Source organism: Pseudoliparis swirei, chromosome 19 (assembly GCF_029220125.1).
Source record: "Pseudoliparis swirei isolate HS2019 ecotype Mariana Trench chromosome 19, NWPU_hadal_v1, whole genome shotgun sequence".
In the NCBI taxonomy this organism is placed as follows: Eukaryota; Metazoa; Chordata; class Actinopteri; order Perciformes; family Liparidae; genus Pseudoliparis; species Pseudoliparis swirei.
Window position 1 is genome coordinate 3633861 of NC_079406.1, and position 14651 is coordinate 3648511.

The 14651-nt window shown below is 47.0% G+C and overlaps 1 protein-coding gene across 2 annotated transcripts in view; it reads left to right on the forward strand.

Annotated features, from left to right (window-relative positions):
- Positions 1-14651, forward strand: part of tenm1 (teneurin transmembrane protein 1) — a 233911-nt gene that overhangs the window by 7469 nt on the left and 211791 nt on the right. For both annotated transcript variants that reach the window (XM_056438944.1, XM_056438945.1), the window contains exons 2-3: positions 8537-8833; positions 13822-14148. In XM_056438944.1, coding sequence (XP_056294919.1) covers positions 8611-8833; positions 13822-14148 — 550 coding nt within the window. In that variant the 5' untranslated portion in view covers positions 8537-8610. The remainder of the gene's footprint in view (positions 1-8536; positions 8834-13821; positions 14149-14651) is intronic.

Consider the following 14651-nt stretch of genomic DNA (forward strand, 5'->3'; position numbering starts at 1 on the left):
CTCCTCTCCTCCTCCTCTCCCCCTCCTCCTCCTCCTCTCCTCCTCCTCTCCTCCTCCTCCTCTCCTCCACCTCTCCTCCTCCTCCTCCTCCTCTCCTCCGCCTCTCCTCCTCTCCTCCTCCTCTCCTCCTCCTCTCCTCCACCTCTCCTCCTCCTCTCCTCCTCCTCTCCTCCTCCTCTCCTCCTCCTCTCCTCCTCCTCTCCTCCTCCACCTCTCCTCCTCCTCTCCTCCTCCTCTCCTCCTCCTCTCGGCCACCTTTCCTCCACCTCTCCTCCTCCTTCCTCCACCTCTCCTCCGCCGGCCTGATGCTCTCTCCTCACTCATCTTCTCCCTAATCATCAACCTTATCATGGAGACGCCGCGCAGGGGAAATACTGTCTCAATCAGCAAAATCCAATTCCTGGGGAAATCGATGCTTTGTTGATTTATCAATTAAATTCTGCATCTCTGAAGCCGCTCCGCCCGCTTAGCGCTCCGCCCGCTTGGCGCTCCGCCCGCGTGGCGTCGGGGGGGCGTCAGCGGTCAAATGCATTATTGAAAGAGGCTTTTTCTTACCAAAGCAGTGGCGGATGCAGAGAGCTTAGGGGGTTGTCAGTCCTGATGCAAAGCTTTATTTGCAGAGCGAGTTAGTGTGAGCGGCTATTTAGGAGGACATTGGGGGAGGGGGGGGGGGGCTGTATTTATCTTACCAGGGAGAGGAGGCATATCAAATGTGTTGAAGAAGGCTTTGTCTTGTCAGGAATATTGATTACGTGGTTTTGGGTGGTGTCTCTCCTGCTCCACATGCATGCGTATGTGTATGTGTGTGTGTGTGTGTGTGTGTGTGTGTGTGTGTGTGTGTGGTGGATACCCGGGTGCCCCCTGCAAGTAAATGTGGCTTTAGAACAGAGAGAGACAGTAGAAGTGGATATATCATGAAAAGGCAGCAGAGAGGCATTGTGTGTGTGTGTGTGTGTGTGTGTGTGTTGGGTGGAGGGGGACTCGGGGCACTTAAGATCTAAAAGAAAGATATATTTATATATATATATTGAAATAAACGTCCGTTGGAAGGCAGAGCGTTGCTGGGGGCGGCGTTCAGAGGTTATGAATGGTGGACATTCTTATGGATTACATCATCGCTCCGTTCAGGCGGTGTGGGATTTGAGTTCATCTTCAGCTATAAATAGTCCAACGGCGTCCCGCACGGCGTCCTGGGGGCCTCGACGGGGGGGGGGGGGGGGGTCATCTCGATGTATACCTGTCGCCATTAAGTTGTCCGATAATCCAACGAAGAAGTGAAGTCGATGTGTAATAATCGCAAATATGCTCGACAAAAGAAATACAAAAAAATTTACACAACATGGTTAAACTGTAAAACATTATAATAAACATGAACATATATATCGATGTTATACATCAAATTAAACAACAGCACTTGGTCTACGGGAATTATCAGTTAGCCACGTCAACACAACTCAAACACCGACTAAAAGAATTGTTAAAATATCATAATAAGCTTTACAATGCGGTTATTAAATTGGAAAAAACGTCCTCGTCTCATTTATTATTATTTTATACGTTGTATTGCCTATGGAGGCGTGTTTACTTCTCATGAAAATAAAAATAAAGCAGGTATCCGGAAAAGAAATGTGGGAACCGTTCATAAAACACGATTTAAAACATGATTTAAAACAGGATTTAAAAGAGGATTTAAAACAGGATTTAAAACATGATTTGAAACATGATTAAAAACATGATTTAAAACATGATTTGAAACATGATTTAAAACATGATTTGAAACATGATTTAAAACACGATTTAAAACGTGATTTAAAACAGGATTTAAAACGTGATTTAAAACATGATTTAAAACATGATTTAAATCGTGATTTAAAACATGATTTATAACACGATGCACACACACCTTGTGGGGCGTGCTGAAGGCGTGATGAAGGCGTGATGATTGCGTGATGATTGCGTGATGATTGTGTGATGAAGGCGTGATGAAGGCGTGATGAAGGCGTGCTGCAGTGTGTGTGGAATGACCAACACACGGAAACACAAAGAGGTCGTTCGGTAAATAAATGTTTTTATTCACAACGCACTGAAGAGGCCCGGTGGAGACGGTGAAGCTGTGTGGGCGGTCGAGTGTGTTGTTTGTTGGTTTGAGTGAAAGAAAAGAAGAAAGGCTGTTAAGTGTGTGTGTGGGTGGGGGGGGGGGCAGGTTGTGTGTGTGTGTGTGTCTGTTTTGCTGGTGTGTGTGTTTTCATCTTTGAATCATATCAGGGATAGAAAGAGGTCCTGGCTTCTCCATGTGTGTGTGTGTGTGTGTGTGTGTTCTGTGTTGGTAAACTCGGCATTAGCGCCGTGAGACTTCAGGCTTGGTCGGCTGTGAAAGCGCCGCGGCGACGTGACGAGCCGCCGCCCGCCGCCCCTCATCCGCTAATTAAAACCCTCTATCACTCCGTGTCTCACTTGGCAATCTCTCCATCCTTCACTTCACCCGTTTTCACTGTGAAATCTCTCCATCTCTCATTATCTATCCATCACTCTCTTTATCCACGTTCTCCATTCATCTCTACATCCTCTTCATCCTCTCCCTCCTCTCGCTCGCTCCTATCGCTCCTCTCCATCTGTTCGCTCCTCTTACTCCTCTCCCTCTTCTCCCTCCTCTCCCTCCTCTCCATCCTCTCATCCTTTCACTCCTCTCCTTTCCTCTCCCTCTCCTTCCTCTCCCTCCCCTACCTTCCCTCTTACTCCTCTCCCTCCTCTCTCTCCCTCCTCTCCATCCCTTCGCCCCTCTTTGCTCCTCTCCCTCTTCTCCCTCCTCTCCAACCTCTCATCCTATCGCTCCTCTATACTCCTCTCCTTCCTCTCCTTTCCTCTCCCTCCTCTTTCTCTCCTTCCTCTCCCTCCCCTATACCTTCCCTCTCCCTCCTCTCCCTCCTCACCATCCTCTCCTTTCCTCTCTCTCTCCCTCCTCTCTCCCTCCTCTCCCTCCTCACCATCCTCACCATCCTCTCCTTTCCTCTCTCTCTCCCTCCTCTCCCTCCTCACCATCCTCTCTATATATATATATATATATATATATATATATATATATGTATCTCTCTCTCTCTCTCTCTCTCTCTGCATACATATGTTCTTTTATTATTTTTATTATTTAGTTATACACACATACCCTCACTCCCGGAGAGGCTCAGCTCACTGGGACCTGTAGCCTGGATCTGCGTTCACGGCTCTCCATGCGCCTCCTTCCCTTCGCAAGATGAAGTCACCGCGACGACAGACGACAAATAAACAAACCGGCGCACGACACCGGGGCCGCCCTGACATCACGGCGGAGCGTCTGCGGCTCGCACTTCAGCATCAATACATATGTATATGTATATATTTATATACACATATGTATATACAGTATATCTCTTGTATCCGGAGCCTGTTTAGTGGGATCAGCTCGCCGGTGTGTCTCCACGGAGACGCGCGGAGGCCTCGGCCAACGGGAGGACGGCGGCTCTCGGTCGCCGGGCGGTTATATGACAAAATGAAGATCCTCTCTGCGTGGCGGGAAATGCATTTGGTAATCCTGGAACGTGAATGTACCGTGTCAATAATCGGGAGGAGTTGATATTGTCGGACGGCTCTCTCTGCTCCCCCCCCCTCCCCCCTCCCTTTGTTTATTTACCAATGTGAAACTCAATTTATCTGCCGCTGCCATGGCCCCAATCCACTCTCTCTGCCTCTCTCTATTTCCCTTTCAGCTCTCTCTCTCTCTCTCTCTCTCTCTCTCTCTCTGTCTCTCTCTCCCTATCTCTCTCTCTCTGTCTCTCTCTCTCTCTCTCTCTCTCTCTCTCTCTCTGTTCATCATGATTCCGGCTCATCCGTTTGAGATTGGACATTGTAAATCGGTTGTGACTCCTCCGCGCTGCTGGTGCCATTGCTGTTGTGGTCGGACATCTTAGGAACCTCTAACAACTGTGTGTGCGTGTGTGTGTGTGTGTGTCTGTGTGTTTGTGTGTGTGTGTGTGCGTCTATATGTATGTGTGTGTGTGTGTATGTGTGTGTGTCTGTCTGTGTGTGTGTTTGTTTGTGAAAGATAACATGATAAGAGACAGAAAAGAAGATTTTTTGCATAGTATGTGTGTGTGTGTGTGTGTGTGTTTGTGTGTGGGGGGGTCTGTCTGTAAGTGTGTGTGTGTGTGAGTGTGTGTGTGTGTGGGGGGGGGGTTTTCCTGGGTCAAAATGGGTCTTCGGTGCTCCCAAAAACATTATTTGCGCGCTGCGCGCGCACCGTCTGTTCGTACCCGTCGGGCTGTTGAGTGAATGATCAGCAGTTGGCCGCTTAGTCCATTCGCGCGCCTCACAGTTGCGTATTGATCAGTCAAGAAGACACGCTTATCAACTCCAGTGTCCCCCCCCCCCCCCCCGTTAACAACTCATCTCGGCTCGTGCGCGCCAGAGCTCCGATGCCGGCGCGCGCCTCGCTCAGCCGTGATGCGCACACAGGTGAACACACCTCAGTGTTAAATTAAGCTCAGGGCACCAACATGGCTAGCGGCACTAGTCCCGCCCCCCTGAAGCTGTAAACCTAGGGGAAACACTGAACTCGATTTCTATTTTTTGCGATCAAATGTTTTTATTTAGCATAATCACACAGGATAGCAGAACACCAACACATGGTGCCCTTTCAAATTACAAACAATATGCTGAGACCAAAGGAGTCTCTCAGAACCATAAAGCAGAGGAAAGAGGGGGGGGGGGGGGGACATAAATATACACACAACACAAAAGACAGACAGACAGACAAATAACATTGATAGGGACCAAGGACATGTTCAATTAGAAGTAAGGGGCGATACACACACCTATAGCATATTTTTCAAAGAGTCAGCAATGTTGACCCAAGTGTCCAAAGTCTTTTCTGATGCTCCATTTATGCGAGCTGTTGAGATCTCCATATATACAACATCCAAAAAGGAAAGCATCCATGTTCGAATAGACAAGTCATGAGGTGGTTTCCAACGGGTTGCAATCATTCTCTTAGCAGCTGTAAGTCCAGCAAATGCTGAACTCGATTACTATTGATCAAAACAGAACGAGGGTTCGGCTGTAGCCGACTTGAAACATTCTATTAAGAACATATTCGCTGACATGCACCTGATGAACACAGTTTTTTGGTTTTTTTCCATCGCGGACTTTTTTTTGCCTTAGGCGATCGGGATTTGTCATAGGCGCTCGGGAAAACGGCTTAGGCGCGCGCCCACATTTTCTTTATGCAGGAAAAACCCTGGGTCTGTCTGGAAGTGTGTGTGTGTGTGTGGGGGGGGGGGGGGGGGGGGGGGGAGTCTTGACAATTTAATGCGATCCATGTGTTTCACTCTGCGTTGTCACTTTGTATTCATTTTAAAAACCGAAGCAGTGAATAGTCCATTACACGCCGATGAATTATACATCGGTATGAAATTAGAAATGAAATCCTGCACGACGTACGGCCGTCCGCGTTGCCGACGCCGATGCCGACTCGCTCGTCCGCAAACAAACGGCACGCGAGCCGCATCCTCCGATCTCCCGCAGCGCATCCGCCGCCTCCTCCCTCGCGCCGTCCCCGTGCGCTCGAGGCCGTCCGCCCGCGGCGCGCGTGCATCGTGGTGAAATGCGTAAATCATCAGTCTATGAATTTTACATCCTTAAGTCGCCGCGCGGAGACGATTAAATCCCGTTGTTAGCGTCCGCCGGTACAACGTTGAGCACTTAGCTTCCGTCAGAGCTCCGTGTGCACATCAAAGAAAGATGAGCGGGACGCCGCGACTCTCGCAGCGCAGGTTTATGAGACGATTCCCGTTTAAAAAAATTAACCCGGAGCCCCGGTGCCGATTATTCCGACGTCACCGCGATGCATTCTCATCGAACGGTAACCCGCAGCGAGCTTACGGCGCCCGCCACGCCTCCGAGCCGACGCCTCGAGGCGAAAGCGCTCGCGCTCAGGTGGCGCACGCCGACCCGCCTCGCCGAACGCCCGCGCGTGTCTCGTTTGAAGTGAGCTGGGCTCAAGGAAACAAACCTCCAGGTTTTCCACATCAAAACCGAGAATCGAGCCCCATAATGGGCACCCCACTGTGGGCTAGAATTAGCGGAATAACCCCCCGCTAGCAGGCTTACTCCTCTAAACGCGAACGGGGCCCTCGGAGGACGAGACGGGGAAAAAGAAGAAGCGTGTAGGGCAGGCCTATTCAACTAGCGGCCCGCGGGCCGGATACGGCCCGTTTGAGTTTAACTACGGCCCGCAAGACCCGCACGCAAATCAGTATAGCTTGGTAAGAAAAAATAAAACTGACGGACACGCCTCTTTTATACATTGAGACATCTAACCCAGAGCCATTGAGTTTCACTGTTGCCTCAACCAAACCTGTATGGTTACATCTTTATGTTACGCACCCGTGTTGGTTGCCGGTGTTACACCCCTACTGGTTTCCCTACGAGTGCGTTGTGTTCTCTTAACATCTGCAGCGGGCCTCTGTCTCGCTCACCAGATTCGTCACACATTCACAAACATATTGCTGGAGATCTTTAAGCCACCGTTCATATCCATTTCGACGATTCCGATTGTATAAGTGAGCAGTGCATCACAGCCACGGATGAAGAAATACATTTTCGAAAAAAATAAAATAAAAAGATCGCCTGACCTGGTTTCGATCCCTTTCACGCAAAAGGAGTCTGCACTGAAAGACATGCAGTCTGTGCGCTGCACCACCAGATATTAGTTTCATCCCAAGTAATTTATATATTGATGCATTAAGTCACATTTCTTATGTTTTCATGGGAACAGTTTGGTTGAAGGGATCTGAAACAACTGGTTACCTTGAACGGATATTTACACTTTGAAACATGTTGATAGAGATGTTTGTTCGCAACACTTTTGCCACACAATACCGACACATTTTCGTGTGTGACTGTTTACCTGTGGAAATATACATTACTGTTTTTCATTTTTAGCCATTATTTTATCAATATTCTCTGCGGCCCTCACACCCCCCGTGATTTTCTTATTCGGCCCACTTGCTACTGAAGTTGAATAGCCCTGGTGTAAGGTGTAAGCCGAGGATGAGAGGAGAAGGAGGAGAGAGAGAGAGAGAGAGAGAGCAGAGGTGGACCGATGCGAGAGCGGTATGAACCCAGGACGGAGACGCCGAGATACAAGACGGCGTTCGGCGAGCCGTTTGTTCGCAGCGCGACGGCGCTCCCGTGTGCTCCCGCGTGCGTGGGGGTTGTTCACGTTTGCCGTTCTTTCGCGTGACAGACATGAAACACGAGGCCGCCGCCGCCGGCGGGTTGCCTGCAGCACGCCGCGAGCTCGCGGGCTCAGAGAGAGGAGGCGACACCAGTCACTCCCGCTCCGACGGGGCGGCCGAGATGATGGCGGGTGCTTTGATTCCCCTCGTCGCCACGACGCCTGCCAATCAAAAAATGAGAGGCCGACGCGGAGGGGCGGTGGGGGGGGGGGGACGCAGAAGGCGCGTCGCCGCGGCGCCGTATAGAGGCAGGTAACGGGGATGCAAAATGTGGGGTTTTTTCTTTCTTCAAAAAGGCATCGCCTTGCTTTGCGCAACCGTTGCGAGGGGAGGGGGGAGGAGGGGGGGGGGTCAGGAGATGGAATCCGAGGAGAGACGAGCGCAGAGCCTTCACAGGCGGTGTCTGCAGGGCCGTGTGTATGTGTGTGTGTGTGTGTGTGTGTGAGGTGGCTCGTTTTTTGACTCGCGTCTGCACGCATGTGGGGGGGAGGAGGGGGGGGGGAAGGGGGAGCGCGAGGCCAAGGGGAAGGGAGTCTTTCAGGTGGAATAAAAGCATCAGCGCGGTGGGAGAAAGGTCAGCTGTGAACTCGTATCAGACGGCCGGCGATCGGCCCCCGCGCCGCAGATCTCTGAGGCATTGAGCCGGCACGCTCTAATGGCTTTGATGTATGGACTACAGGACTCCCCGAAGAGGTCAATACCAGAGCACTTTGTCTCTATGAGCAATGACCCTCTCGAGCTCCATTTAGAAGCTTTATATCTGCAGTGAAATCGGCGGGGAAGGCCTCGGGCGAGGAGAAGTAATATGAACGAAGCATTTTCTAATCACTTCTCGTGCGTCCGCGTAATCGACGCCCCCCCATCGATCATTAGCTCGCGGCGGCGCGCGCACATTCCTGCCAGACGTCATCAGAGATAGATTTCGAGAGACGGGACGAGAGACACGACGCTGGACCGGACCACCGTGTTCTCATCGTTACTTTTGGAAATGTTTGGGCGGTGCTCGATTTCGAGGCCGATGACTCTCGGAACGCAAACCGGATGCAACGGCGGCCACCGAGGGGCCCTTTCCAAGCATATTGATTTTGGGGAATAACCTTTGATGTGACATATGAAAGGAGCCAAATATCGTTTTATGAATGTCTGGCGTAACTGGGAGGAGCACCGTTGTGTTCAATAACAGACTCCTCGTGTTATTTGTGCCCATCCTTCCTCCTCCTCCCGCCGCCGCCTTTCCTCAACCCTCTCCGTCTCTTCTCGCCCTCCAGACTCCGCACGCCGTGCCGAGTGACCGAGCGGAGAGAGCCCCTCCCCCACCCCCACCACCCCACCAGGCGAGACCATGGAGGAGATGGACAGCAAACCCTACCAGCCGCTGTCGAAGGGCCGCCACGAGATGGAGATGTCCTACACCAGCTCGTCGGACGAGAGCGAGGACGGCCGCGCCCACCACCACCGCTCCTACACGTCGCGCGAGACCCTCCCCGACTACACCCACGAGCTGCGCCTCACCCTCGGGTCGCACCGGGAGAGGCAGAGCAACTACAGCCAACAGCCACAGCCAGGTACCTCGCTTTGGGCTCCATCAGTTCTGGACGTGTATTCCATGTAAAAAAAATATTACTAAATTATATATATATTTATATATACAGTTAACAAATATAATATTGCCCCTGATATCCCGAGGAGGATCAAAAAAAGCCCCCACTATTTAGATAATTTAATAGCATTTTATTTTTGTTCTTTGTTGTATATATATTTGTATAATATATATATATATACATATATATATATAATATAATATTTTAGAATATATTTTTCTATATAAATAAATATAATATATACACTACCGTTCAAAAGTTTGGGATCACCCAGACAATTTCGTGTCTTCCATGAAAAATCACACTTTTATTTATCAAATGAATATAAAATATAGTCAAGACATTGACAAGGTTAGAAATAATGATTAATATTTGAAATATTCATTTTGTTCTACAAACTTCAAGCTCAAAGGAAGGCCAGTTGTATATCTTATATCACCAGCATAACTGTTTTCAGCTGTGCTAACATAATTGCACAAGGGTTTTCTAATCAGATATTAGTCTTCTAAGGCGATTATCAAACACAATGTACCATTAGAACACTGGAGTGATCGTTGATGGAAATGGGCCTCTATACACCTATGGAGATATTTCATTAGAAACCAGACGTTTCCACCTAGAATCATCATTTACCACATTAACAATGTAGAGAGTGTATTTCTGATTAATTTAATGTTATCTTTATTGAAAAAAACAGTGCTTTTATTTGAAAAATAAAGTAATTTCTAAGTGATCCCAAACTTTTGAACGGTAGTGTATAATTTTTTTATTATTATTTATTTATAATTTATATAAAAAAACAAAGAAATAACTCATAATGTTAATAGTTGTTTAAAAAAAATTAATAACAATAAATAACTACAAAGAAATTACAATAATAACATTGAATATTATTGTCTTATTTATGTTTTTGTTTGTTTTTTTGTTTAAAAAAATCTAAAGAAAACACTTTAAATCTGTAGACTACTGCCTAAAAGTTTTATTATTGCCATTTTTATGACAATCGCTCATATACTGTAAGCCTAAATAAGTATATTTATTATTTTTGAACAAAAGTTAAATGTTATTTCACAAGTTTCAAAAAGTGCCCTCATCTTCTTTTTAAATGCTCCCGGATTTCAGTCAGTGGGGGAAAAAATTACCCCCTAAAAAACAAGTATATTTCCTCTCCTGTATATCTGCACCCGAAGCTGCGCGGACGCCGTGTGTGCTCACGGACGGATTCCTCCGACGGACACAAACACACACAAAGGCGCACACTGAGGTCTTTAGAAGGGGCCTGTGTGAATTACCTCTTACAGCCCACAATGAGCCGGGAGGACAGTCGGAGGCAGCCAATTACCTCTTCTCCACGGAGGTGATATTTCTCTCCCGCAGCTAAACTAGGTCAACCCCGAACCTCTGTGGCCTCACCTGAGGTGGAAGGCACTCACAGACACAGACGTGTGCGGCCACATAGCCACTCTCACACACACACACACACACACACCAAAGGAAGAAGAAGAAAAAAAGAAATCCTCCCCGGCGGTGACAGGAGGAGAATTGGGCCAGCGTGCCGGTGATGGATGGCCTTTATGCAGGTCATGCGTGGTGTTAAGAGAGAAGCGCCGCACCTCATCAGGACGCCGCCGCTTTGCGGCGTTCGCGGAGATCGATAGATGCCCCTCCCCTCCCCCCTCCTGCTGTACCCCCCAAACCTCCCGCAACTAAAAAATCCCACCTGCCATGCTTAACAAGCGACGTCGTCCATTCGCAACGGTTACAAACGCCCGACTCGGCAGTTTTTGAACGCCACCTTTCTGTGGATTTTTTTGTTTTGTCGTCCACCCGCCCCCGGTGGCCGTTAGTCATCGGCGCGTGTTCCGCGGTGGCGTGGCGTCAAAGAGCACGCGGGCCTTCTTCTTCTTCTTCTTCTTCTTCTTCTTCTTCTTCTTCTCTGTTTCCATTACAAACAGCGTCCCCCGCCATCGGTGTCATGAGGCGAGAGACCCTCCCCAAAGCAGCCCTTGAAATGTCAATGGCAGCCGGTTTCTGCAAAGCACATCTGTTCCTCTTTTGGGGCAACATAGTTATATATAGCACACCCTACCTAAGTAACCCACTGTTAAGGGTGTGTGTGTGGGGGGGGGGGCATCGCCTCCAGTGACGTGTTTAATGGATTACGGTGCTCCTGACAAAGATCAGCCAATTTGTCTCTCCTCTTCTTCCCCACCCATGCGCTTCATATTTTTTATTTCATCTATTGAACCGACGCATCTTCTCGCCTCCTCCGCCCTTCCTCCATCCTTCCTTCTCTCTCTCCTCCCAGCTGTTCGTGTCCTCCCCTCATGCTGCACATTCCTCTCTGTCCAATTTACTCCCACAACCACCGAGGTCTGCTCCTATCGGAGAAGATACGTTTGATTTATTGTGGATCTCTGTAAACATGTACGGGAGGCTCAGAAGCTCCCGGACCCGACACGCTACATTACCCAGCTAACCCCAATTAATACCAATTAATACACTCTAATTAATTAATCATTAATCACATCTGTGCATCTCTCTCTCTATATATATACACAGGATATATATGTATATGCATGGATAAAATATATATGTACATTGATATGTGTATTTATATATGTGTATATATATTTATATATGTGTATTTATATATTTGTATATATATTTATACATGTTTATTTATATATGAATATTATATATGTTTGTATATATGTATATATGTGTGTGTATTATACATATGTATATGTGTGTATTTATACATGTGTATATATATATATTTATGTATGTATCTATATATACATATATGTGTGTATTTGTATATGTGTGTATATATTTATGTGTATATATATGTGTTTATTTATATGCATTTATATATATATATTTATATGTGTATATATATTTATATGTGTATATATGTATACACATGTGTATATATATTTGTATATAAATAAATATATGTTTGTATTGTATTGCATAAATATATACGAACTACACACATATATCTCTATATTGGTGTATATACCGTACATACCATAAGCATAAACAGTACAAATATATATATATATATATATTTGTACTATACATACATGAGGTATAAACACTACCAATATGTATATATATATATATATATTTTGTTATTATGGTATTGAAGTAGTCAACAAATAAATAGTCAATTTATCTCCGAGGTGAGTCAGGAGACGTTTAACTGTAACATCAGGAAATGGGAATATATTTAAAATATATTTATATATTTACCCTCTGTAATCACCAAACACATATTCTTGTAATATAAGTGCGTCTAAAAAAGAAATTGGCTTTTCCGTTTGCAGTCGGTCCGTGTTCCTCGCCGTGGGGGAAGCAGACGATTTGCTTCCTGAGTTGCCGTCTTGCAGCCAATTTGAGCGAAACAGTCGTGTGTCGTGGTCACCAATCTTACGCCGATTTAATTCCCGCCCCGGACCCAGTGTGTGTGTGTGTGTGTGTGTGTGTGTGCCGTGACCCCATCAAACAGCCACAGCGGGACACATCGCCGGTCAACGCGGCGTTTTTTCCCGACGCTCTCGTTTGAGAACCACCGCGGCTGGCGTTGATGGGGCCCGACCCGACGCGAGTATTAACTGCACTTAGTGAGGAAGGAGAGGAAGCCGCTCTTCCTGCGCTCTCGGTGGACTCCATGATACCGGGCGGTGTCTGTATAGATTTCAATTTACACCTCCGCTTAAAAAAAAAGAAAGAATTCCATCAGTTCCATCCACTTCCACTTATACATTCCAAGAGTAAAATGTACTCAACTGCCTCCCTGCGAAGAAAAAAATAGAAAAGGCAAAGCTCAATTGAATTGAATTGAATTGAAGTGTAACCAGAGGACTAACGCAGTATATCTGATGTTCTCAGATAACAGGCTGATGCTCGGGATTGTAGGGCGTTCTAATACCTGAAAGCATATGAGGCTCAATTTTTCCCCTCAGTCTGAGTCAATATTAATAAGGTTTGATCTTTATCTGATCTCTTCACCCCACCAAGGAGAATATAGATGAGATCAGGGCTCTGTTTGAGCAGCAGTTCAATACATCTCAAGCTCGATAGCACACATCAGGCAGCGCCCCGCGCAGGATATATACAGCTGCACTGAGGACGGGTACGAAAAAAAACCCATCAAGGTTAGCGTGTTTTTTGGGGGGGATCCGGACTTCTGCTGCGGGAACTTATAATAAATGCTTGCTCAAATAACAGCCGGTCGGTCGACATCATTTTCGGGGTTGGTGTTTGGTTTTGAAAAGTGCCGGTCTCTCACAAACACCTGGTCAGCTTAGCGGCTGAAAGCAAATCAAAGAAACACCGGTTAACCTTTTAAGCACTAGGCTTTTTTTAGGCCTCTGCTCCGAGAAATCCATACCCAGACTAAAAACGTTGTATCTCTGCAACCACTAGGGCTACTTTTATCATTTAAAAATGTTTTCGCTTTTTAAATATTTTTTATTTTGTTCAGATTTGTAGATTTCAGTATATATGTTACTGGGTAAGAGTAAATGAAGATGGCACACAGAAAAAATATAAAAATGTCAGGTCCGAATGGAAAAAAAACAATTCCAGGATGATTGTATGTTTAGAATGAGGCAGTTGAAAGGTTTAAAACTCTCACAAATCATATTCAAATATGTTAAAATTCTCCCTGCAAAGTTTGACTTCGAAAAAGTGAAGCAGAACAAAGTCAGAGAGGTTTTACGACAAAAACTTCTCTAAAATGTGTCAAAGCGGCCATTTTGTCGGCCATTTTGGCAAATTTAGATTTTAATTTTCTCATGTAACAAACCATATATTTTCACTTATATGTTACTCACGGTGTTCAATATATCGAAATAAAGCATTTTACAACTTTTGAAGAAAAAATAATTCTAATTTTATGTATAGTATTATTCAAAAAATCTTTTTTTCTCCTCTTCCTCTAGAATTAGACTTCTGCAAAGTCGGTCCAATGAGGAGCCCCAACTACCACGTCCACCCCCAGCAGCAGCATCAGCAGCAGCAGCAGGAGGACGAGGAGGAGGCGCTGTGCTCCGGACCGGCCGCCCACGGCCACAGCCGCTACTCCCTGGGCGTGGGCTCCGACGTGGACACGGAGCCCGAGGTGGACCCCTCCCCCGCCCACGCCGGCCTGCAGCACATGTGGATGCGCGGCCTGAAGTCCGAGCAGAGCTCGTGCCTGACGAGCCGCGCCAACTCCGCCCTGTCCCTCACCGACACCGAGCACGACAGGAAGTCCGAGCCCGACAACGGTGAGTGAAGCTCTGTTCTTCCACGACTTGGAGCGAGGGGTCGGCCGTCAATATGCAAAATGGCCGCCGGAGATTTAAGCTCCTTCAATGGCACAACACTGACCTTTGATGGTTACTCAGTGCGTTTACATGATGGTATAATTCGAATCTTGCTTTAGTCGGACTATGCTATCTTTTGGGGGATCTGCTGTTATCCCAATATACATGCCGAAAGCATGTCATATCCGATACGATAGGCGGCGCTGTTTTCATTACAACTCGTGGTGATACAGCCATTTCCGCTTGACCTCTTCACCACTACCAACAACAACATTTCGAGAAAGATGGCAAACAGAGAGCGAGGCGAAGCTATATCCCTCTACTATTCTTCCATGGTGTTAATAGGAGTACAGCGAATGCAAATGGCGCGATTGGCTGAGTTGATAACGGAGAGAAGACGCCGTCGCCGAAGGTACACGGAGAATTTAATTTATCGTCTCTTTCGACTTCCGGGTCACGACATG